Here is a 26,798-nt window from a genome sequence, read left to right as displayed (position 1 = left end):
CAGCATGGGCCTAGAATGTCAGCATTCATTAAACGGTAGAATGTGATCATCATCTCAGCTCATCTAGGTATTAAAATGCAGCATGCATGATACCTCTTCGTAACCAGAAGGTTACATGACATGGAAACCAGGTCCTTCTGGCTCCTGCTTTTGTGGTGATTGCTGTTGGTTTGATTTGCTTTTTTAACATCAATTTTGCTTCTGAGGAATCAGCTGCCCCCTTAAGGAGAGTATTTATACTCACAGTCTATCACCATGGAGATTGTCAACAGTAGGGAATCCAAGATCACATCACCTCTTTCTGGAGACTGAAAGTGGACTCTCAGTGCCCTTTAATGTGAATTTAGCTGTTTGTCATCTACATTCTGACTGCTGAATAGAAAAAAAGGCACTCCAAACAGCAGCTTCATAACATCTCCCACCTCAAAACCTTAAACTGTGTCAAGTCAAAGAAGCTTGGGACAAATGCAGTTTCTTACTGCCGTAAGTCCACAGCCATTCTCCACGCCAAGCTGGAAGATTGAGACCAAGTATTCAACCAGAGTGCTCACCGGAAACTGGACAGAGGAGAGGAGGAAGGTAAGAAAAAAGAAGGTGGACAGAGGGCTCAGAAGGAGACCTGGCAGGGAGGATGAGTGAGGGCATTGTGTGCGTGTGTGCTCAGTCACTCTCTGCGACCCCATGAATTGTAGCTCACCAGGTTCCTCTGCCCATGGAATTTCCCAGGCAAGAATGGAGTGGGTTGCCATTTCCTACTCCAAGGGATCTTCCCGACTCAGAGCTCGAACCCTTGTCTCCTGCATTAACAGGCAGATTCTTTACCACTGTACCACCCAAGGGTATTATTATTTCTAAATCAAGGGCCCCAAATACTTGAATCTTAAGAGGGTGGCATTAGGGACTCTATGCAGATAGACTCCCTAACACAGAGGAGTTACATTCAAGCAGTCATCAAAATCCCCATTTATATCTTGAAAACATCATAGTACAGGTGTCAATAAGGTTGTGCCTTGAAGTTCTATAGTCAGTGGAGTGCTTCTAGGCATTGGATGTTCTTTGTTCCTAACTCAGCTTTATCTTGATTTGAAGAACATCTGCTCTCCCTGGGTGGGCCATTCCGGATGTATTGCCTGCCAAAGCAGGCTTGCCGCTCCTTGTCTTGATGGCCAGGGATGAGCCGCTGCTCTCCGGCGCCTGTTCTGCACCTTTGCCCTGTTTGTGCATGTCACCGTTCACCTTCAAAACAGAGCAGGCGTGCTCCTGGTGTTCCCACGTGTCTTAAAGACCAGCTCAAAATACTTGCCTAAATTGACCTGCATGAAACGGAGTATCTTCATTTGTGGCAATCAAGACTGACCCACATAAGTTTCTGCAGAGATATCTAGACATCTTCATATCTTCTTGGAAAATAGGCAATGAAAAGAAGGTGGGACAGGATTGGCAGCTTTGGTGTAAGTGTGGGGAAGGTTAATAGTGACTTCTGAGAACTAGAAGAGGCTCTTTTCATGCGGGAACCTTAGCATTTATCACCCTTCTGGTCAGACATGGCTTTTGGCCGTTTTTAGCTCTGACTGCACTTATCTTTGTTTGTGGAGTAGGTGTGTGTGTAATCCAAGAGCAAGAAAGACTGGTTAAGCATTCCCATTGGGCTCCAGTAGGCAAAGCAGTACCTGGGGATATTATGGGCTGATCCTACACTGAGAGGAGATTGCATAAAGAGAGCAGAGTTGGAGCAATTTCAGAAAGATGGCAGACTAAGAAGTTCCAGGCCCCTTGTTTTCCCATGGAAACACTTAAAAAGCAACTATTAGCCTAATTGAAACAAATATATGGGAGCTCTGGAAAACAAAGGTCTATAGCAAAAAAATCAAATGCCCATTTTAGAAAAAGCCACATTCAAAATAGTAGGAAACTCCATGGTGTTTTTCCCTGCGCTTCCCCCATTCCTGTCCCAGCGCAGCATGGTGCAGTGTGGGAGAAGCAGTGGCCCAGTTCCCAGGTCCCTCCCTGGAACACAGAGGGAGTGGAGCAACACTGAAACTTGTCTGGAAGCTGCTGGAGGGATTGGTCTCTGTTTTGCTAACTCAGGGGTCAAACAGGATAAAGTAGGTAGTTCATATTTCAGGCTAGGAAGAGCTTGGAAAGCAGCAGTGGTCAAAAGTTAGTGAAAGCAAAGGTCTGGGGGTAAGAAATTATAGGTAGAGGAATGCAACAGAGCATCTAAGACTTTGAAAAGAAACCAGAGAGAGGCTTCTTGGAAAAATTAAGGAATTTTAAAGCAGCTATGTATACAAGGAGAAATAAAAAGCACACAGACACACAGACACAGAGTCATAGGCAGGATGCATGCTCATGTTCAGAAAAGTCCTAAGAAGAATTAAAACCTTCTTACCTGACTCCAAGGCTCAGAACATGCCCACTACTTAGTAGAGATCTTTCCTTGTGTGGAGCCAGTCTGCAAAGCCCAGGAGAGATGGCTGTTTTTCTCTCAAGTGCTCAATGTTAAACAACAACAACAACAACAACATAGACATAAAAAGAAACAAGAAAAGATGGTCCATTCAAAGGAAAAAAATTAAATGGAAGAAACAGTCCCTGAAGAAATACAGACAGCAGTAGTACCAGAGAAAAACTAAAAAAAAAAAAAACAAAACCAACCAACCAAACAAAAAAAAACCTGTCTTAAATATACTTAAAGAGCTAAAAGGAAATGTGGACAAAGAATTGAAGGAAATCAGGAAAATAATGTATAAACAAAATGAGAATATTAATGAAAGATAGAAATTCTAAAAAGGAACCAAACAAAAATGTGTGTGTGTGTGTGTATACTCAGTCGTGTCTGACTCTTTGTGACCCCATAGACTGTCAGGCTCCTCTGTCCATGGAATTCTCCAGGCAAGAATACTGGAGTGGGTTGCCATTTCCTCTTCCAGGGGATATTCCTGACCCAGGGATCAAAGCCTCATCTCCTGCATTCGCAGGCAGATTCTTTATTCCTGAGCCACCTGGGAAGCCCAAATGAAAATAATGGAATTGAAATATACTGTAACGTTTATGAAAAAAAATTCACTAGAGACATTCAAAAGTGGGTTTGAACAGGCAGAAGTAAGAATCAGAAAACTTGAAGATAGATTACTTGAAATTATTGAGCCTAGGTAGCAAAAAGAGGATTGAATGAAGAAAATTGAGCAGAGACCAAAGACTTGTGGGACACCCTCAAGCTGACCAATATACTGACTATGGGATAAATTAAAATAGAAAGGGGCAGAGAGATAATTTGAAGAAATAATGACTGAAAACTCCCAGACTAGATGTGGATCTACAAATCCCAGAAGCTCAGTAGAGACCAAATAAGTTAAATCCCCAGATACTTACACAGAGACAATTATAATCAATCTGTTGAAAGTCAAAGAAAAAGAGAAAATCTTCAAAACAGCTAGAGAAAAATGACTCATCGTATACAAGGGAGCCCTAATAAGCTTATCATTAGATTTCTCAGCAGAAACTTTGCAGATCAGAAAACAGTGAGGTGATATCTTTAAAGGGCTCAGTCCCCGCAAACCAAAACCTAAGCAAAACCAAACCTCACCCTCCAAAAACCCCACCCCTCTATTGACTGAGAATAGCTTAGCCAACAAAACTTTCCTTCAAAAGTGGAGAAATAAAAACAGTCCCAGATAAACAGAAGCTGAGGGAGTTCATTACTGCTACATCTTCTCTACAGGAAGTGATAATGGGAGTCCTCGAAGTTGCTATGGAGAAATGCTAAACAGTAACTTGAAGTTATATGAAAATATGAAGACCCCTGGTAAAGATAAATGTACAAATATAGACACCATCATTATTGTAATTTTGGTTTGTAATTCCATTATTTTCTACACAATTAAAAAACACAAAAGTATTGTATATTATAAATTCGTGTTAATGGGTATGCAGTATATCAACATGTAATTTGTGACATCAATAACATAAAATGAGGGAAGACAAAGCTTTATCAGAGTGGGTTTTTATTAATGAGTTAAGGTAAGATAGTATGAATTTAAAATAGATTGTTAGGCAATTTGGATGGACATAGAGATTATCATACTGAGTGAAGTAAGTCACATAGAGAAATAGTATATGACATCCCTTATACACAGAATCTAAAAAGAAATGATACAAATGAACTTACTTACAAAGCAGAAACAGACTCACAGACTTAGAGAATGAATTTATGGTTCCCAGTGGGGGAAGGGAGGGGGGAATGGATAATTAGGGAGTGTGGGAAACAACATGTACACACTGCTATATTTAAAATGAATAACCAACAAGGACCTACTATATAGCACAGGGAACTCTGCTCCAGGTTATATGGCAGCCTGGATTGGAGGGGAGTTTGGGGGAGAATGGATACATGTGTTTGGATGGTTGAGTCCATTTGCTGTCCACCTGAAATTATCACATTATTAATCAGCTATACTCCAATATAAAAGAAAGAGCTAAAATTAATTAAAAATAAGATAGATCACTATAAATTTAAGATGTTATGTATAATTCCCATGATAACTACAAAGAAAATCTCTCTACAATATACACAAGAGGAAATGAGAAAGAAAAATAGGTCACTACTAAAAATTAAATAAACACAAAGAAAAGTAGTAATGGTGAAAATGAGGGGCAAAAAGCCTTATAAGACAAAAAAGAAAACAAATAACAAAATGGTAAAAGTAAATAACAGTAATTACTTTATTTTTTTTTTATTTTTTCAGTAATTACTTTAAATGTAAATAGATTAAATGCTCATCAAAAGAGATTTGTGGAATGGGGAAAAAACAAGATTTTTTTTTATCCGCCATCTATCAGACTGTTTTTAGATCTAAGGACATGCAAAAGTTGAAAATAAAAGGCTAGAAAAAGATACTCCCTGCAAATATCAACTCAAAGAGAGTGAGGTGGCACTATATTAATTTCATAGAAAATAAAGTTTAAGTAAAAAAATGTTACAAGAGCCAAAGAAGGGCAGGGTATATTGAAGAAAGGATCATGAAGAAATAGAAAGTATGAATAGACATATAACTAGTAAGGAAACTGAATCAGTAATCAAAGAGCTCCCCAAAATAAAAGCCCAGGACTACGTGGCTTCACTGGTGAATTCTACTTAGCTTTTAACTACATTAACATAGGCCTTCCCTGGTAGCTCAGCTACCAGGATCTGCCTGCAGTGTAGGAGACCCCCGTTCCATTTCTGGGTCAGGAAGATCTGCTGGAGAAGGGATAGGCTACCCACTCCAGTATTCTTGGACTTCCCTGGTGGTTCAGCTGGTAAAGAATCCATCTGCAGTGTGGGAGACCTGGGTTCGGTCCCTGGGTTGGGAAGATCCTCAGGAGAAGGAAGCACCTACCCACTCCAGTATTCTGGCCTGGAGAATTCCATGGACTGTATAGTCCATGGAGTCACAAAGTGTTGGACACGACTGAGTGACTTTCACTTCACCTTAACATAATAAAGACCATGTATGAAAAGCCCAGCTACAATCATACCCACGCAAAGGAATGAAGTTGGACACCTACCTCACACCATATTAAAAAATTAATTCAAAATAAATCAAAGACCTACATGTAAGTTCTTTAGGTCTATATGTAAGACCTAAAATTATAAAACTCTTAGAAGAAAACAGGAGAAAAGCTACATGACATTAAATTTGGCACTGATTTCTTGGATATGACATTCTAAACATAGGCAACAAAAGAAAAAAATAGATAAACTGGACTTCACCAAAATTAAAAACTTTATGCATGAAAGACCTTATTAAAAAGAGTGGAAGCAGGCTCTTGCAGAGAGATATTTGCATATTTATATTCTTAACAGCATTATTCACAGGAACTGGAACGTAGAAGTAATTCAGTGAGAAATGAATAAGCAAAATAGAGCATATACATATCATGGAATATTTCTCAATCTTTAAGATAAATTATGAAACTAGGAAATTATGAAACATGCTACCACATAGATAAACTTTGAAGACACTAAGCTAAGTGCAATGTTCAGTTCAGTTCAGTTCAGTCATGTCTGACTCTTTGCAACCCCATGGATTGCAGCATGCCTGGCCTCCCTGTCCATCACCAATTCCTGGAGTTTACTCAACTCACGTCCATTGAGTCAGTGATGACATCCAAAAATCTCATCCTCTGTTGTCCCCTTCTCCTTCCGCCCTCAATCTTTCCCAGCATCAGGGTCTTTTCAAATGAGTCAGTTCTTCACATTAGGTGGCCAAAGTATTGGAGTTTCAGCTTCAACATCAGTCCTTCCAGTGAATATTCAGGATTGATTTCCCTTAGGATGGACTGGTTGGATCTCCTTGCAGTCCAAGGGACTCTCAAGAATCTTCTCCAACACCACAGTTCAAAAGCATTAATTCTTCGGTGCTCAGCTTTCTTTATAGTCCAACTCTCACATCCATACATGACTACTGGAAAAACCAGAGCCTTGACGAGATGGATGTTTGTTGACAAAGTAATGTCTCTGCTTCTTAATATGCTGTCTAGGTTGGTCATAACTTTTCTTCCAAGGAGCAAGTGTCTTTTAATTTCATGGCTGCAGTCACCATCTGCAGCGATTTTGGAGCCCCCCCCCAAAATAAAGTCAGTCATTGTTTTGACTGTTTCCCCATCAATTTGCCATGAAGTGATGGGACCAGATGCCATGATTTTAGTTTTCTGAATGTTGAGCTTTATGCCAACTTTTTCACTCTCCTCTTTCACCTTCATCAAAAGGCTCTTTAGTTCTTCTTCACTTTCTGCCATAAGGGTGGTGTCGTCTGCACATCTGAGGTTATTGATATTTCTTCCGGAAATCTTGATTCCAGCTTGTGCTTCTTCCAGCCCAGCGTTTCTCATGATGTACTCTGAATATAAGTTAAATAAGCAGGGTGACAATATACAGCCTTGACATACTCCTTTTGCTATTTAGAACCAGTCTGTTGTTCCATGTCCAGTTCTAACTGTTGCTTCTTAACCTGCATACAGATTTCTCAAGAGGCAGGTCAGTGGTGTGGTATCCCCATCTCTTGAAGAATTTTCCACAGTTTGTTGTGATCCACACAGTCAAAGGCTTTGGCACGGTTAATAAAACAGAAATAGATGTTTTTCTGGAATTCTCTTGCTTTTTTCATGATCCAGCAGATGTTGGCAACTTGATCTCTGGTTCCTCAGCCTTTTCTAAATACAGCTTGAACATCTGGAAGTTTATGGTTCATGTATTGATGAAGCCTAGCTTGGAGAATTTTGAGCATTAGTTTACTAGAATGTGAGATGAGTGCAATTGTGTGGTAGTTTGAACATTCTTTGGCATTGCCTTTCTTAGGGATTGGAATGAAAACTGACCTTTTCCAGTCCTGTGGCCACTGCTGAGTTTTCCAAATTTGGTGGCATATTGAGTGTAGCACTTTCACAGAATCATCTTTTAGGATGTGAAATAGCTCAATTGGAATTCTATCACCTCCACCAGCCTTGTTCATAGTGATGCTTCCTAAGGCCCACTTGGCTTCATATTCCAGGATGTCTGGCTCTAGGTGAGTGATCACACCATCGTGATTATCTGTGTTGTGAAGATCTTTTTTGTGCAATTCTTCTGTGTATTCTTGCCGCCTCCTCTTAATGTATTATGCTTCTGATAAGTCCATACCGTTTCTGTCCTTTATTGAGCCCATCTTTGCATGAAATGTTCCTCTGGTATCTCTAATTTTCTTGAAGAGGGCTCTAGTCTTTCCCATTCTATTGTTTTCCTCTATTACTTTGCATAGATCACTGAGGAAGGCTTTCTTATCTCTCCTGGCTATTCTTTGGAACTCTGCGTTCAAATGGGTATATCTTTCCTTTTCTCCTTTGCTTTTCACTTCTCTTCTTTTCACAGGTATTTGTAAGGCCTCCTCAGACAACCATTTTGCTTTTTTGCATTTTTTTTCCTTGGGGATGGTCTTGATCCCTGTCTTCTGTACAATGTCACGAACCTCCATCCATAGTGCAATGTTAGTCACCAAAAGACAAATACTGCATACTCCCACTTATCTGAGATACAGTGCGTGCGTGCGTGCTCAGTTGCTTTAGTTGTGTCCAACTCTTTTCAACCCCATGGACTGTAGTCCCCCAGGCTCCTCTATCCATGGGATTCTCCAGGCAAGAATACTGGAGTGGGTTGCCATACCCTCCTCCAGGGGCTCTTCCTGACCCAGGGATGGAATCAATGTCTCATATCTCTTGCACTGGCAGGCGGATTCTTTACCAATAGGGCCACCGGGGAAGATCTGAGGTACATCAGTGTAGTCAAATTCATGAAAACAGGAAGTAGAATGGTGGTTGCCAGGGGCTGAGCAAGGGAAGAATGGAGAGCTGTTGCTTAAAGGGGACAGTTTCAGTTTGAGATGATGAAAAAGTACTGCAAGTGGATGGAGGTGGTGGTTGCTCTTCAGTGTGAATGTAGTTAATGCCACTGAGCTGCACACTTAAAAGTAGTTAAAAATGGGACTTCCCTGGTGGTCCAATGGCTAAGACTGCAAGCTCCCAGGGGACCTGGGTTTTCATTCCTAATTAGGGACTCACCTAATTAAGTGACTCAGTAGTAAAGAGCCTACTTGCCAAAGCAGGAGAATCAAAAGATGAGGGTTTGATCCCTGGGTCCGGACGATCCCCTGAAGAAGGAAATGGCAACCCGCTTCAGTATTCTCTCCTGGGAAATTCCACGGACAGAGGAGCCTGGCAGCCTACAGGCCATGGGGTCACAAAAGAGTTGGACATGACTTAGCGACTGAGTGCACACGCGCGTGCACGCGCACACACACACACACACACACACACACCCCCAAGGAACTAGATTCCACATGCTACAACTAAAAAGATTCTGCATGCCAAGACTAAAGATCCTTTGTGTTGCAACTGATACGCACTGCAGCCTAGTAAAAATAAAAATAGTCAAAATCATAAATTTTGTTATTCATCTTTTGCTACAATGAATTTCAAAAAAAAACAACAACCAAAAATTGTGCTATAATAGGGCTTTTCTGGTGGCTTAAATGGTAAAAAATGCAGGAGACCTGGGTTTAATCCCTGGATGGGGAAGATCCCCTGGGTAAGTGAATAGCTACCCACTCTAGTATTCTTTTCTTTTAAAATTTATTAATTTTTTTATTGAAGGATAATTGTTTTACAGAATTTTGTTGTTTTCTGTAAAACCTCAACATGAATCAGTCATAGGTATACATATGTCCCCTCCCTTTTGAACTTCCCTCCCATCTCCCTCCCCATCCCACCCCTCTAGGTTGATACAGAGCCCGTATTTGAGTTTCCTGAGACATACAGCAAATTCCTGTTGGCTATCTATTTTACATATGGTAGTGTAAGTTTCCATGTTACTGTTTCCATACGTCTTACCCTCTCCTCCCCTTTCCCCATATCCACAATGCTATTCTCTATGTCTGTTTCTCCACTGCTGCCCTGTAAGTAAATTTTTCAGTCCCATTTTTCTAGATTCCGTATATATATGTGTGTGTTAGAATACGATATTTATCTTTCTCTTTCTGACTTATTTCACTGTGTATAATAGATTCTAGATTCATCCACCTCATTAGAACTGACTCAAAGGCATTTCTTTTTATGGCTGAGTAATATTGCATTGTGTATATATACCACACCTTCTTTATCCATTCATCTCTCGAATGACACCTAGGTTGCTTCCATGTTCTAGCTATTGTAAATAGTGCTGCAGTGAATAATGGGATACATGTACCTTTTTAAATTTTGGTTTCCTCAGGGTATATGCCTAGGAGTGAGATTGCTGGGTCATATAGTAGTTTTATTCCTAGTTTTTTAAGGAGTCTCCATACTGTCTTCCTTTGTGGCTCAGCTGGAAAAGAATCTGCCTGCAATGTGGGGGACCTGGGCTCGATCCCTAGGTGGGGAAGATCCCCTGGAGAAGGGAAAGGCTACCTACTCCAGTATTCTGGCTTGGAGAAGTCCATGGACTGTATAGTCCATGGGGTCCCAAAGAGTCAGACACAACTGAGTGACCTTCACATTCACTTCACTTTCATACCATCTTCCATAGTGGCTGTATAAATTTGCATTCCGACAAAGTGCAAGAGCATTCCCTTTTCTCCACATCCTTTCCAGCATTTACTCTTTCTAGACTTTTTGATGAGGACCATTCTGACTGGTGTGAGGTGATAGCTCATTGTAGTTTTGATTTGCATTTCTCTAATAATGAGCGATGTTGAGCATCTTTTCATGTGTTTGTTAGCCATCTGTATGTCTAAACAGATAAATGTTTGTTTAGGTCTTTTCCCCACTTTTTGATTGGGTTGTTTGTTTTTCTGGTATTGAGTTGTATGAGCTGCTTGTGTATTTTGGAAATTAATCCTTTGTCAGTTGTTTCATTTGCTATTATTTTCTCCCATTCTGAGGGTTGTCTTTTCACCTTGCTTATAGTTTCCTTTGCTGTGCAAAAGCTTTTAACTTTAATCAGGTCCCACTTGTTTACTTTTGTTTTTATTTCCATTACTCTAGGAGGTGGGTCATAGAGGATCTTGCTTTGATTTATATCACCCAGTGTTCTGCCTGTGTTTTCCTCTAAGAGTTTTATAGTTTCTGGTCTTACATTTAGGTCTTTAATCCATTTTGAGTTTATCTTTGTGTATGGTGTTAAGAAGTGTTCTAATTTCATTCTTTTACATGTCACTGTACAGTGTTCCCAGCAACACTTATTGAAGAGGCTGTCTTTGCCCCATTGTATATTCTTGCCTTCTTTGTAAAAAATAAGGTATCCATAGGTGCATGGGTTTATTTATGGGCTTTCTATCTTGTTCCATTGGTCTATATTTCTGTTTTTATGCCAGTACCATACTGTCTTCATGACTGCATCTTGGTAGTATAATCTGAAGTCAGGAAGGCTGGTTCCTCCAGCTCCATTCTTCTTTCACAAGATTGCTTTGGTTATTCAGGGTCTTTTGTGTTTCCATATGAATTGTGAAATCTTTTGTTCTAGTTTTGTGAAAAATGTTATTGGTAATTTGCTAGGGATTGCATTGAATCTGTAGATTGTGTTTGGTAGTTGTTTTCACAATATTGATTCTTCCTATCCAGGAACATAGACTATCTCTCCATTTATGTTGACTTTGATTTCTTTCATTAGTGTCATAATTTTCTGTGTACAGTTCTTTGGTCTCCTTAGGTAAGTTTATTCCTATATATTTAATTCTTTTTGTTGCAATGGTGAATGGAATTGATTCCTTAATTTCTCTTTCTGATGTTTCATTGTTAGTATATAGAAATGCAAGTGATTTCTGTGATTGATTTTGTATCCTGCAAGTTTGCTAAATTCACTGATTAATTCTAGTAATTTTCTGATACTATCTTTAAGGTTTTCTGTGTACAGTATCATGTCACCTGCAAACAGTGAGAGCTTTACTTCTTTTCCTATCTGGATTCCTTTTATTTCTTTTTTTTCTCTGATTGCTGTAGCTAGGACTTCCAGAACTATGTTGAATAATAGTGGTGGAAGTGGATATATTCATCTTGTCCTTGGTCTTCGGGGGAATGTTTTCAGTTTTTCACTATTGAGAATAATGTTTGCTGTAGGCTTATCATATATGCCTTTTACTATGTTGAGGTAGTTTCCTTCTATGCCCATTTTTTGAAGAGTTCTCATCATAAATGGGAGCTGAATTTTGTCAAAGCCTTTTTCCACATTATTGAGATTATCATATGGTTTTTATCTTTCAATTTGTTAATATGGTGTATCACATTGATTGATTTGTGTATGTTGAGGAATCCTTGCATCCCTAGAATAAACCCAACTTGATCATGGTGTATGAGCTTTTTGATGTGTTGCTGAATTCTCATTGCTAAAATTCTGTTGAGAATTTTTGAATCTATGTTCATCAGTGATATTGATGGTGTAGTTTTCTTTTTTGTGTATTATCTTTGTCTGATTTTGGTATCAGGGTGATGGTGGCCTCCTAGAATGAGTTTGGAAGTGTTCCTCCCTCTGCAATTTTTTGAAAGAGTTTTAGAAGGATAGACATTAGCTCTTCTCTAAATGCTTGATAGAATTCTCCTGTGAAGCCATCTGGTCCTGGGCTTTTGTTTTTTGAGCGATTTTTGATCACAGTTTCAATTTCAGCACTTGTAATTGGGTTGTCCCTAATTTTTATTTCTTCCTGGTTCAGTCTTGCAAGATTGAATTTTTCTAAGAATCTGTCCATTTCTTCCAGGTTATCCATTTTATTGCTGTATAGTTGTTCATAACAGTCTCTTATAATCCTTTGTATTTCTGCACTGTCTGTTGTAACTTCTCCTTTTTAATCTCTAATTTTATTGATTTGATTCTTCTCTCTTTTTTGCTTGACGAGTCTGGCTAACAGTTTGTCAATTTTATTTATCTTCTCAAAGAACCAGCTTTTAGTTTTCTTAATCTTTACTGTTGTTTCTTTCATTTTTTTCATGTATTATTACTCATATCTTTATGATTTCTTTTCTTCTAGTAATTTTGGGGTTTTTTTGGTTCTTCTTTTTCCAGTTGTTTTAGGTGTAAAGTTAGGTTGTCTATTTGATGTTTTTCTTGTTTCTTGAGGTAGGATTGTATCACTATAAACTTCCATCTTAGAACTGCTTTTGTTGCACCCCATAGGTTTTGAGTTGTCATATTTTCATTGTCATTTGTTTCTAGAAAATTTTTAATTTCCCTTTTGATTTCTTTAGTAACCTGTTGGTTATTTAGAAATATATTGTTTAATCTCCATGTGTTTGTGTTTCTTACAGTTTTCTTCTTGTAATTGATGTCTTGTCTCATAGCATTGTAGTCAGAGAAAATGCTTGATACGATTTCAATTTTCTTAAATTTACTGAGGTTTGATTTGTGACCTGAGATGTGGTCTATCCTGGAGAATGTTCCATATGCACTTGAGAAGAAAGTGTATTCTTCTGCATTTGGATGGAATTTCCTGAAGATATCAATGAGATCCATCTCATCTAATATATCATTTAAGACTTGTGTTTGCTTATTAATTTTCTGTTTTGACAATCTGTCCATTGGTGCAAGTAGCATGTTAAAGTCTCCTACTATTAATGTGTTACTGTCAATTTCTCCTTTTATTTCTGTTAGTGTTTGTCTTATGTATTGAGGTGCTCCTATGTTGGGTGCATAGATATTTACAATTGTTATGTCTTCTTCTTGGATTGATCCCTTGATCATTATATAGTGTCCCTCCTTATCTCTTGTAAACTTTCTTCCTTATTTTAAGGTCTATTTTTTCTGATATGCTACTCCAGCTTTCTTTTGCTTCTCATTCGCTTGGAATATATTTTTCCATCCTCTCACTTTCAGTCTATATGTGTCTTTAGGTCTGAAGTGGGTTTCTTGTAGACAGCATAAATATGGGTCTTGTTCTGTATTCATTCAGCCAGTCTGTGTCTTTTGGTTGGAATATTTAATCCATTTACATTTAAAGTAATTATTGATATATATGTTCCTATTGCCATTTTCTTAATTGTTTCAGGGTTGATTTTGTAGGTCTTTTTCCTTCTCTTGTATTTCTTTACTATATAAGTCCCTTTAACATTTGTTGCAAAGCTGGCTTAGTAGTACTGAATTCTCTTAACTTTTGCTTGTCTGAAAAGCTTTTTATTTCTCCATCAATTTTGAATAAGACCCTTGCTGGGTACAGTAATCTTGGCAGTAGATTTTTCCCTTTCAGTACTTTAAATATATCCTGCTCTTCCCTTCTGGCCCGCAGAGTTTCTGTTGAATGTATGGGGTTTCCCTTGTGTGTTACTTGTTGTTTTTCCTTTGCTGCTTTTAATATTCTTTCTTTGTGTTTAGTCCTTGTTAGTTTGATTAGTATGTGCTTTGGTGTGTTTGTCCTTGGGTTTATCCTGTATGGGACTCCTTGAACCTCTTGGACTTGATTGACTATTTCCTTTTCCATGTTGGGGAAATTTTCAGCTATAATCTCTTCAAAAATTTTCTCACACCCTTACCTTTTCTCTTCTTCTTCTGGGACCCCTATAATTTGAATGTTGGTGTGTTTGAAGTCACTGAGACTATTCTCAATTCTTTTCGTTCTTTTTACTTTATTCTGCTCTTCAGACGTTATTTCCACCATTTTATCTTTCAGCTCACCAATTCGTTCTTCTGCTTCAGATATTCTGCTATTGATTCCTTCCAGATTAGTCTTAATTTCAGTAATTGTGTTGTTTGTCTCTGTATGTTTATTCTTTAATTCTTCTAGATATTTGTTAATTGATTCTTGCATTTTCTCCATTTTGTTTTCAAGGCTTTTGACCATCTTTACTATCACTATTCTGAATTCTTTTTCAGATCATTTGCTTATTTCCTCTTCATTTATTTGGACTTATTTGTTTCTAATTTGTTCCTTCATTTGTGTAGTATTTCTCTGCATTTTCATTATTTGTTTTTTAACTTATTGTGTTTGAGTTCTCCTTTTCCCCGGCTTCAAGGTTGAATTCTATCTTTCTTTTGGTGTCTGCCCTCCTAAAATTGGTTCAGTGGTCTGTGTAAACTTCGTATGAGGTGAGATTTGTGCTGAGTTTTTGTTTGTTTGTTTGTTTTTCCTCTGATGGGCAAGGCTGAGTGAGGTGGTAATCCTGTCTGCTTATGGTCGGGTTTGTGTTTTTGTTTTGTTTGTTGTTTAGATGAGGCATCCTGCACAGGGTGCTACTGGTGGTTGGAATTCAAAGGGCTTGTGGATGCCTCTCTGGTGTTACTAGCAGTCAGCTTCCGAGCCCACTCATCAACAGAAACTCTCTCTCTGGGCTTCTATTGCAATTGCGATGGTGAGGCTCCAGAGGGCTTGGGTCACCTCTTCTGTGAGTCCCAAGGAGAAGCTTGAGGGTGCCCAGTGTCTGTTGTAGACACAAAACCAGTGCAGAGGCTGTTCTCACTCTACTGAGATGGGCCAATGCCATCCCAGGATGAGTTGGGTAAAGCCCTGGACACCATGGAAGTCATGGTGGCCCTGGCGACTCCAGTATTCTTGCCCAGAGAATTCCATGGAGAGAGGAGACTGGTGGGCTACAGTCCATGGGGTTGCAAGGAGTTGGACACAACTGAGCTTCTAACACTCATTTTCAGGGGAAAGAAAGCGTAGAGTTGGGAAGAGTGAGAAACAAAGAAGAAAAAAAAAAGGGAAGAGTCAAGCAGGAGGGAGGAGGGGCAGGGAGTGACAAGAGAGAAAGGGAACAGGTGTAGACCGTGAGGGACCAGGTGACACCAAACAGCTTTCCCAAGTGGTCTTGGACTGGCGTGCCAAGTCCCTGAATGTACTCCTTTCCAAGTACTGAAAGGGAGGGGGTACAATCAAGCCCACATTGTGCAGGATGCCTATTTACCCTTTCTCTGCCCAGCTTCCAATGGTTGGGAACTGAGGGGATGCAGCAGAAGTTTGAGAAGGGGCATCACAGAAACTGTCCTGAAAAAAAACATTTTTTTTTCAGTTCACAAAAGCCACTGAGAAACCCCCCCAGACCATTTACAGAAACGAGTACGTCCCATTCCCAGGCCACACACCTGACCAGATCTCCAAGTGGTACAGCAAGAGGAGAGTTGAGGTAAGAGGGCTCAGGGCCCCACACTCTGCCTGGCCCCTTCCCAGTGCTCAGGGGACACTAAACAACCAGACTCTTTCTAGGCTCAGTTCTCTCTTGGGGACACAGGAGTGGTCTCATTAATACCCTCCCCAGCCAAGTGCCCTGCAGGGAGGCTGCTGATATCATTTACCCTTATTCACTGGGTGGGCAGACGTCCACCTGATCTCAAGTGAGTGGCGTTTCCCTCGCTGGGTATCCCAGCACTTTTTCTGGGCCACTTTCCCCATCCTTCCACGCCCTTCCAACAGGAGGTAGGCAAAGGATGTGTGAAACAAACAAAGGTAGACGTTGAGTTAGGGTGAGTGTAGTCAGGAATCACACAAGGCACTCCAAAAGTGAGTAGTGATGATGTTTGCATAGACAGCGTTTGTATAATATCACTGATGGCCAAGCATCCTGTTCTTTCGTATGAAAAGTCAAGGGCCATTCAGTTTGCTCTCACTCGTGGAGCACCTACTTTTGAGTGTGGTTGGGTTCCAGGCCTCCAGAGCAGGGAGCAGGGCACTGCAGCCTCAGAACCTGCCTCCCAGGCTCAAGATCACACACTTGAGACATTTATTAAATTAGGTGAGAGAGTGTTGGAAGCTTAGAAATCCTGGCCCTTACAGAAACAGGAGAGAAAGCCACCTCTTATATCAACCCTTGTGGGTGCCACCCACTAGGCTCAGCCTGGAGAGAATAAGCCTGTAATTGTTCACCCACTGGGTGCACAAGTATGCCCTTTTCTCACTACAGTCTGGGTGCTACCCCAAGTTCTTCTTCTGTCAGTCTGCTGCTTGTAGAGGTGATGTCTGTCCCCTCACTTCTACCCCACATAACCCTATCGCTCTTGCTGTTGTTCAGTCACTAAGTCGTGTCTGACTCTTATGCAACCCCATGATCTGTAGCCTGCCAGGCTCCCACATAACCCTACCTCTGCTTAAATTCTGGGTGAGGGATGGATATTTCCCAGGATGGAGCATTTTAGAACTGTAAGGGACCCAAGGGATTGTCCAGCTCAACACCCTGATTTTCAGATAAAATGTGCCCAAGGGTGGTGAGTGTCTCATCTAAAATCTGTAGCCTGTTGGTAAGGCACTGAGCAGGGGCTGGTCAGCAAATCAAACAGTCAAGCAAGGAGCCTCCTTAGATCTTGTTTTATCATCTGCCAGAGCTGACTGTTCATCTACCTTGGACTGCAAGGAGATCAAATGAGGCAATTCTAAAGGAAATCCACCCTGATTATTCACAGTAAGGACTGATGCTGAATCTCCAATACTTTGGCCACCTGATGCGAAGAGCTGACTCACTGGAAAAGACCCTGAGGCTGGGAAAGATTGAAGGAAAAAGGAGAAGAGAGTGGCAGAGGATGAGATGGCTGGATGGAATCACTGACTCAATGGACATGAGTTTGAGCAAGCTCCAGGAGGTAGTGAAGGACAGGAAGTCCTGGTGTGCTGTGCATGGGGTAGCAAAGAGTCGGACACAACTTAGTGACTGAACAACAACAATGACAACGTCTGCATCTGGAAACTCATGTTAGGATAAATGGTGTGATATTTTCAGTTCTGTGTTAGCATCCCTGGCCCACTGGCATTCCTGGACCATACCGGTGCATGGGGCTGCCAACCACAAGCATTAGTGTGCACTGAACACACAAATACAATTTTATTTTGTTTTTGTAGTTCTTTTATTTATTTATTTTTTACAGTGTTGTGTTGGTTTATGCCATACATCAACGTGAATCAGCCATAATCATACATATATCCCTTCCCTCTTGAGCCTCCCTCCCATCCCCTCATCCTACCTCTTTAGGTCATCATAGAGTGCCAGACTGGGCTCCCTGTGTTACATAGCAACTTCCCACCAGCTGTCTATTTTAAAACACATGATAGTGTATATATGTCAATGCTGCTTTCTCTTTTGTCCTACCCTCTCCTTCCCCCACTGTGTCCACAAGTCCATTCTCTATATTTGTGTCTCCATTCCTTCTCTGCAAATAGGCTTATTAATACTATTTTTCTAGATTCCATATATATGTGTTAATAAGTTATATTTACTTTTCACTTTATTTTTTTAAAATGTATTTGTTAATTGAAAGATAATTGCTTTGCAGAATTTTGTTGTTTTCTGTCAAACCTCAACATGAATCAGCCATAGGTATACATATGTCCTTCCCTCCGGAACCTCCCTCCCATAAATATGTGTTAATATGCTATACATGTGTTGTATATCTTCCCATATGCTATATATGTGTTATATATGTGTGTGTGTGTGTTATATATTCTAGATTCTGTATATATATTTTAATATGTTATATTTGTTTTTCTTTTTCTGACTTTACTCCATAAAGCAGGCTCTAGTTTTATCCACCTCACTGGAACTGACTCAAATTCATTCTTTTTTATGGCAGTGTAATATTCCATTGTATATGTACCACATCTTCTTTATCCATCCATCTGTTGATGGACAACTAGGCTGCTTCCATGTTTTGGCTATTGCAAATAGTGTTGCAATGAACATTGGGAGTACATGTGTCTTTTAGAATTGTGATTTTCTCAGGGTTTATGCCCAGTAGTGGGATTGCTGGGTCATATGGTAGATTTATTCCCAGTTGCATTTTTTTTTTTTTTTCAAGATTTCCATTGTCACTTTAATTCAGTTTTTTTATTTTTATTTTTTTTTCCAGTGGGTTTTGTCATACATTGACATGAATCAGCCATGGATTTACATGTATTCCCAATCCCGATCCCCCCTCCCACCTCCCTCTCCACCTGATTCCTCTGGGTCTTCCCAGTGCACCAGGCCAGAGCACCTGTCTCGTGCATCCCACCTGGGCTGGCGATCCGCCCCACCATAGAGAGTATACATGCTGTTCTTTTGAAATATCCCACCCTCACATTCTCCCACAAAGTTCAAAAGTCTGTTCTGTATTTCTGTGTCTCTTTTTCTGTTCTGCATATAGGGTTATCGTTATCACCTTTCTAAATTCCATATACATGTGTCAGTATGCTGTAATGTTCTTTATCTTTCTGGCTTACTTCACTCTGTATAAGGGGCTCCAGCTTCATCCATCTCATTAGGACTGGTTCAAATGAATTCTTTTTAATGGCTGAGTAATATTCCATGGTGTATATGTACCACAGCTTCCTTATCCCCCAGTTGCATTTTAATACAAAGAAGTCAAAATTAGAACCCACAGTCTGAGGCTCCCTGCTCCTAATCATCAATGTACATGAGGTATGTGGCCTAGGTCTCAAGACACATCGGGTGCCCTTTTTTGAAGACCTTTGCTTCCCCATCACAAACCCTGATGAAAGGGATAATCAATCACACATATATAATCTGGTTAAAATTAAGATATCCCCTCCAACACACACAGAAAATAGAACCAAACAATGGGACATTCATTCCTGGGGACTCTGTTCAAATAGTCTGCTTGTGTGCCTGGACACAGCATCATTTTCACATGGCTGCTTCAGTTCTCTCAGCTCTTCTGGGTCCTTCATCCTGTGCTCCGCCACTGCCACGGCCTGCGTTTCCATCTCCCACCCCACTTAACTCTTCTCCCTTCAGCTCTTCAAAGTGGCCATGAATCAATGGGATTTTTATCCCCTTCAGTTAGTCAGTCCAGTCGCTCAGTCATATCCAACTCTTTGTGACCCCATGAATTGCAGCACACCAGCCCTCCCTGTCCATCACCACCTCCTGGAGTTTACTCAAACTCATGTCCATTGAGTCAGTGATGCCATCCAACCATCTCATCCTCTGTCATCCCCTTCTCCTCCTGCCTTCAATCTTTCCCAGCATCAGAGTTTTTTTTCCCAGTGAGTCAACTCTTTGCATCAGGTAGCCAAAGTATTGGAGTTTCAGCTTCAGCATCAGTCCTTCCAGTGAATATTCAGAACTGATTTCCTTTAGGATGGACTGGTTGGATCTCCTTGCAGTTGAAGGGACTCTCAAGAGTCTTCTCTAACACCACAGTTCAAAAGCATCAATTCTTCAGCGCTCAGCTTTCTTTAGAGTCCAACTCTCATATCCATACATGACTACTGGAAAAACCAGAGCCTTGACTAGACGGACCATGGTTGGTAAAGTAATGTCTCTGCTTTTTAATATGCTGTCTAGGTTGGTCATAACTTTTCTTCCAAGGAGTAAGCATCTTTTAATTTCATGGCTGCAGTCACCATCCGCAGTGATTCTGGAACCTAAAAAAATAAAGTCTGTCACTGTTTCCCCATCTATTTGCCATGGGACCAGATGCCATGATCTTAGTTTTCTGAATGTTGAGTTTTAAGCCAACTTTTTCACTCTCCTCTTTCACTTTCATCAAGAGGCTCTTTAGTTCTTCATTGCTTTCTGCCATCAGGGTGGCATCAATGCATATCTGAGGTTATTGTTATTTCTCCTGGCAATCTTGATTCCAGCTTGTGCTTCTTCCAGCCCAGTGTTTCTCATGATGTACTCTGCATATAAGTTAAATAAGCAGGGTAACAATACATAGCTTTGAGGTACTCCTTTTGCTATTTGGAACCAGTCAGTTGTTCCATGTCCAGTTCTTTGCAGCCAAAGATGGAGAAGCTCTATACAATCAGCAAAAACAAGACTGGGAGCTGACTATGGCTCAGATCATGAACTTCTTATTGCCAAATTCAGACTTAAATTGAAGAAAGCAGGGAAAACCACTATTCAAGCATGACCTAAATCAAATCCCTTACAGTTATACAGAGGAAATGAAAAATAAAGTCAAGGGATTAGATCTGATAGACAGAGTGCCTGATGAACTATGGATGGAGGTTCATGACATTGTACAGGAGACAGGGATCAAGACCATCCCCGAGAAAAAGAAATGCAAAAAAGCAAAATGGCTGTCTGAGGAGGCCTTACAAATACCTGTGAAAAGAAGAGAAGTGAAAAGCAAAAGAGAAAAGGAAAGATATACCCATTAGAATGCAGAGTTCCAAAGAATAGCCAGGAGAGATAAGAAAGCCTTCCTCAGGGATCAGTGCAAAGTAATAGAGGAAAACAATAGAGTGGGAAAGACTAGAGATCTCTTCAAGAAAGTTAGAGATACCAAGGGAATATTTCATGCAAAGATGGGCTCAATAAAGGACAGAAACGGTATGGACTTAACAGAAGTAGAAGATATTAAGAAAAGGTGGCAAGAATACACAGAAGAACTGTACAAAAAAGATCTTCACAACCCAGATAATCATGATGGTGTGATCACTCACCTAGAGCCAGACATCCTGGAATGGGAAGTCAAGTGGGCCTTAGGAAGCATCACTACAAACAAAGCTAGTAGAGGTGATGGAATTCCAGTTGAGCTGTTTCAAATCCTAAAAGAGGATGCTGTGAAAGTGCTGCACTCAATATGTCAGCAAATTTGGAAAACTCAGCGGTGGCCACAGGACTGCAAAAGGTCAGTTTTCATTCCAATCCCAAAGAAAGGTAATGCCAAAGAATGCTCAAACTACCACACAGTTGCATTCATCTCACACGCCAGTAAAGTAATGCTGAAAATTCTCCAAGCCAGGCTTCAACAGTACATGAACTGTGAACTTCCAGATGTTCAAACTGGTTTTAGAAAAGGCAGAGGAACCAGAGATCAAATTGCCAACATCCACTGGATCATTAAAAAAGCAAGAGAGTTCCAGAAGAACATCTATTTCTGCTTTATTGACTATGCCAAAGCCTTTGACTGTGTGGATCACCACAAACTGTGGAAAATTCTGAAAGAGATAGGAATACTGGACCACCTGACCTGCCTCTTGAGAAATCTGTATGCAGGTCAGGAAGCAACAGTTAGAACTGGGCATGAAACTACAGACTGGTTCCAAATAGGAAAAGGAGTACACCAAGGCTGTATATTGTCACCCTGCTTATTTTTTCCCCTTGGCAGATGTATTAATCATGTTTTAAAATTTTCTGTACTTTATGATACTTTGATATTTTAGGCACCTTGCTAATCCTGGCGAGGCTCTACCTCCCAGGGCTAATTCCCAGGGATAATACACAACTTGCCTGCCATCTGCCTTTCAGATTCTAACTAACCAATTCACAGCCCATCCCTCCAACCACCTCTTTTATCTAAGACTCACATGCCAGGCTACCATCCCCCACTCCAGAGCCAGGCACTGACAACCAGAGATACCCTGGAATTATTGAAACTTTGCAATCCTACACCTCTCAAATTTGCCCACCCTGCCTTGCCCATACTCTGTTGGAAGTGTTGACTAAAAAATATAGTCACAACCTGAAAGTAAAGAGTCCTAAATGTTTAGGACTCTGAGCCCGGGATACAGCATCTCAGTAGCTCTGGGAAAACTGCTCCAAGCAAACAGGAGGCGAGTAAGGCTATATTCAAATTTGCTACAAACGGAGCAGGCAGTCTGAACAGCAGAGATCAAGTATCAAGTTAAGGAATTTAGCATTCTATGTATGGGAAGATGCAAGCCCCTTGGCTCACTGAATCCATTGCTTTCACATGTACCTCAGCTGTCTGGGGCCAATCCTATTTTCTTGTTTCCCTTGTTTCTTGAATTCCCCTGAACTCCTCAGGAATCACCGTTGGGAGGGGGGGAGGAGGGGAGGTGGTGGTGGTGGCAATATCTGCTGGATCACAGTTTTGAGAGCCTTTTGAGAGCCCTCATTTACATTTGGAAGGCAGAAATCATTGATGGCTGTGATATCTCCTGTTAATTAATATGGCAGGAGATATTTTCATTTCACAGAAACCAGAACGAAGACTCTGGACCATGCTCTCTTCACTCCTTCTGTCTCCTGACTCACCCTGGTGCTTCCCATGTGGCCCTGTGAGATGTGACATACCCCTTCTCTTAGGAATTTTAAGTGATAATCTCTTCTTTCAAAGGCAGTTGTCTCAGACTTCCCTGGTGGTACAATGGATAAGAATCTGCTTGCCAGTGCAGGGGACACAGATTAGATCCTTGGAATTCGGGAAGTTCCACGTGCCATGGGGCTCTTAAGCCTGTATGTCACAACTCCTGAGCCCTCATGCTGTCACTATTGAAGTCATATGCTCTAGAGCCCATGCTCTGCAACAAGGGAAGCCACTGCAAAGAGAAGCCTGCGCACTGCAACGAAGAGTAGCCCTTTCTCGCTGCAGGTAGAGAAAACCTATGCACAGCAATGAAGACCTCGAGCAATAAGAAACAAACAAACAAAAAACAAAGGCAGTCCTCTCTATTGTCAGCTAACAGTTATTGTTGCTCAGTTGCTAAAATATGTCCAACTCTTTGTGATCCCATAGACTGCAGCACACCAGGCTTCCCTGTCCTTCTCTGTCTCCAGGAGTTGGCTTAGATTCACGTCCATTGAGTCAGTGATGCTATCTAACCATCTCAGCCTCTGCCACCCTCTTCTCCTTTTGCTTTCAGTCTTTCCCAGAATCAGGGTCTCTTCCAATGAGTGGGCTCTTCACATCAGGTGGCCAAAGTATTGGAGTTTCAGCTTCAGCATCAGTCCTTCCAATGTGTATTTTGGGTTGATTTCCTTTAGGATTGACTGGTTTGATATTCTTGCTCTCAAGAGTCTTCTCCAGCACCACAATTCGAAAGCATCAATTCTTCAGAACTCAGCCTTCTTTATGGTCTAACCTTCACATCCATACATGACTACTGGAAAAACCACAGCTTTGACTATATGGACCTTTGTCAGCAAAGTGATGTCTCTGCTTTCTAATACTCTATTTAGGTTTGTCATAGTTTTCCTTTCATTGAGCAAGTATCTTTAAATTTCATGGCTGCAGTCATTATCCACAGTGATTTTGGAGCACAAGAAAATAAAGTCTGTCACTGCTTCCACTTTTCTCTCATCTATTTGCCTTGAAGTGATGGGACCAGATGCCATAATCTTCATTTTCTGAATGCTGATTTTTAAGCCAACTTTTTCTGACTGAAACAAAAATCTTGTGTACATGATCAAGAAGGCAGGATTGTGCCCCAAACCAAGAGAAACAGTAAGAAAATCCCTCCTGGCTTCTCTTCTTCCCCCGCTGTGTTGCCTCTTCAGAACTCCCCTTGGTTGATGGGAACCCTTGGTTGATGGGAACTTGCTTTCCCTGACCTCGGAAATATAGTCCAGACATCCAGATCTGGTGATGTGGATCTTAGGAACTCCGGCTTAACGTCTGTGCACACCCCCCTTGACTTCCTCTGGCCTTGTGATCTGACTGGTTTATAGAGCCATCATTTGAAATACTGGGTGCAGCCAGTGTATTTAGGCCATAGCAGACGTGGACCTCTCCATCTGCTCCAGACAAGAGGAGGAGCCTGGAAATCCATGTTATCCTCCCCTGTAAATCAGACCAGGCCCCTAGGATTCCCTTTTAGGGCCAAGAGGATTTTCTTAGGAAAAGGAGTGATTCAGGCAAACGTCCCAGTGTCAGGAGAACACGGCTTTCTTCTCCCTGTAATTTCTCCCCACCGAAGAAATCAGTCTCTGAGTTTCCAGCTGAAGGAGACTTAAATCCTTTGCAGGAGAAGGCAATTTATGGAGCATTCTCTGACTCTTCCCATAGTAACTGATGGAAATAGAAAGTACGGATGTCAGGCTCACCATATAGCATCGTTCACTTGCCTTGGAAATAGACATTTGGAGGGATGAGACTCAAGACAAATCAAAGGGGGTAATTTCAGATCATGAGGGCATGAAATGAGATAGCACAGGCTCTTCCTGTTCAGCTGGGTATCTTGACTTTCATTTCAATGTGTCCCCTTAGTCATTTTCAGGGTGAGTTGACTTGGCTGGGGGCCCCTCATACAGAGGCTTGACTGCAGCCGAACTGGGGTGTGTCTTTGAAGACGAGCTGTGTTGGGGTGGGGCAGACAAGTGTGTCTCCCACTGGTGCTCCCCAGGGCTCAGGCAGACACATCTCCATAGCAGGGACCCTCTCCATCAGCACCACAGACTCCATAGCGGGCAGCTTCTGCCTCCAGCCACAGCCAGAGGGATACCTCGCTCCGACTGGTGACACGTGCACTGTGTCTGTCCTTCCAGGGGCTCCCGTACAAACACCTGATCACCCACCACCAGGAGCCCTCACAGCGCTATCTGATCAGCACCTACGATGACCATTACAACCGGCACCACTATCACCCAGGCCTGCCAGAGCTCCGCACATGGAACAGACATCAGCTGCTGTGGCTCCCAGAGAAAGCCGACTTCCCGCTACTCGGTATTTTTTTCTTTTGGGATCGTCCCCTTTACTGGGCTCTAAAGGGGTTCATAAGCACATAGGGCTGAGGTGTGCCCACCTTAGTGGGGAGACCCAAGCAGGTGACCCTGACTCCAGCAGAGCATTAGAATGAGAAGGGAAGGAAAGAGTCCTATTTACCCCCCGGGTCGCCCACCCTCTCCCTGTGATGCTGGATGATGTTGCTGTGTGATGAAGCCCTCACCTGCAACAGCATGTTTACCTGGAGCACAGGTGATAGACAGCAGCATTGCTGCACACTCAGATCCATCATCTACTTCATCAACACCGACTGAGTATTCCCCAGGTGCCTGCCCTATTGAAGCACTGGGGGACACAGCAGTGACAAATAGGGAGGAATTCCTGCCCCCAGAGAATTTATACCCCAGTGAAGAGACATAGAAGATTTTATCGAAGGGGGAACATGTACACATGGCTGATTCTTGTGAATGTATGGCAAAAAACCACTACAATATTGTAATTAGCCTCCAATTAAAATAAATAAATTAATTTACAAAAAAAAGAAGATATTATCAATGAATAAGACAACCTAAGATTTAGTAAACACTATCATATTGGATTGGGATAGAAAAGAAAACCAGCGGGTAATGGGGAGAAAGTGAGGTGGGTATGTTGAGTCTCATTTGGGTGGGATGACAGGGGACAGTCTTGGTGGAGGAGATCTAAGTTGAGAAGGAGGGAGCTATGCAGGAACTGGGGGGAAGAGTGTTCCAGGGGAGGGAAGGCGTAGCAAGAGAAAAAGCTTCACATCAGGGCTAGAGGAGGTCCAGGTAGGGGCTCGCCAGAGTATGGATTATGTCCTCCCTGCAGAAACAAGACTTTGCTCAGATTTGCCGGGAGAGTGACTTGATCTGACATCCATTGCAAGCTCCCACCACACTTTGCTCTTATCTTTCTGCAGTTCTACCCTTCGATATGAAGGGATATAGGGTAGAGGGCAAGCTGCTTGTTACAGTGCATTTCTCTGTAAGAGTTTCTCCTGCAGATCACTCTCCCAAGCGCATGCTCTTCACAACTGGGCCGGGTCAGTGAGTACCCAGGAGCTGATGGGGTCATGCTCAATCAAGTCATTGAGCTGAATTGTCCAAGGTCTCTGGCAACGTCTGGTCCCTCCTGAATAACAGGAGGCAAGCCACACACTGAGAACTTCAGGGCTTGGCAGGACCAGCACTTTCTTGCAAACCTCTGACCTGAATTCGATCCTTGAATTGGGAAGATCCCTGGGAGAAGGAATGGCATCCCCCTATAGTATTCTTGCCTGGGAATTTCCATGAACAGAGGAGCCTGGTGGGCTAAAGTCCATGGGTTGTAAAGAGTTGGACACGAATGAGAACACAGACACTAGTACTCTCTCTCCCCTCAGGTGCACTGACAATCCAAGTGCCTGGTCCAGCAGCCTGGAACCTCCAGAGCCAACCATTCGTTCTCTTGTCCCGAGGATGCTGGCCTCCTCCTTTAAGCCTTGTTCACCTGGATTCTGGTTTGTCTTTCAGGTCCCCCTACAAACTACGGACTCTATGAACAGTTGAAGCAGAAATGGCTCCCACCACCAGAGGCCACCCTCAGAGAGAGCATTTACACTTCCTCCTACCCCAGGCCACCAGCAGGTGCCATGTCCCGGAGGGAGCATGCGATTCCCGTGCCTCCCCCACGCCTGCAGCCTGTCCCACACTTCTGAGATCTGTCACCCCATCACAGCACAGGTGGGGCCACCTGGAGACCACCTACCAGACAGCAGGCAGCCGCAGATACACCCAGAGTTTTAAATCAGGCTCAGCTGAGGTGCCATTGAAATCATGGTCTGGGTTTTATGGTTCCTGTCCTTCCTCCAAATCTACAGGTTCCTTTCTTTTTCATCCCACAAATAAATCCTTTGACACAAGGTAAGACATGTGTGCAGAAGAGACACTTGTATGTCAGGAGAAATGGAAGGGCCCTGAAGTTC

At 41.8% G+C, this 26,798-nt stretch overlaps 1 protein-coding gene across 1 annotated transcript; it reads left to right on the top strand.

Annotated features, from left to right (window-relative positions):
* The first annotated feature begins 465 nt into the window (after window positions 1-465).
* CFAP107 (cilia and flagella associated protein 107) lies at window positions 466-26,531 on the top strand. Its single transcript, XM_061161252.1, has 4 exons — window positions 466-579; window positions 15,484-15,597; window positions 24,637-24,814; window positions 26,347-26,531. Exons 1-4 carry the CDS (start codon window positions 466-468, stop codon window positions 26,529-26,531), a joined length of 591 nt encoding a protein of 196 aa, XP_061017235.1.
* Window positions 26,532-26,798: the final 267 nt, after the last annotated feature.

The sequence above is a fragment of the Dama dama genome, chromosome 14 (genome assembly GCF_033118175.1).
Source record: "Dama dama isolate Ldn47 chromosome 14, ASM3311817v1, whole genome shotgun sequence".
Lineage (NCBI taxonomy): Eukaryota > Metazoa > Chordata > Mammalia > Artiodactyla > Cervidae > Dama > Dama dama.
This window is presented reverse-complemented; position numbering and strand designations above follow the sequence as displayed.

Bases quoted from the DNA above. Each gene is read 5' to 3' on its own strand.
- CFAP107 (XM_061161252.1), top strand. From the start codon at position 466: ATGCAGTTTCTTACTGCCGTAAGTCCACAGCCATTCTCCACGCCAAGC. The intron at 15,598-24,636 runs GTAAGAGGGCTC...CTGTCCTTCCAG, and splicing joins ACAGCAAGAGGAGAGTTGAG to GGGCTCCCGTACAAACACCT. The intron at 24,815-26,346 runs GTATTTTTTTCT...TTTGTCTTTCAG, and splicing joins AGCCGACTTCCCGCTACTCG to GTCCCCCTACAAACTACGGA.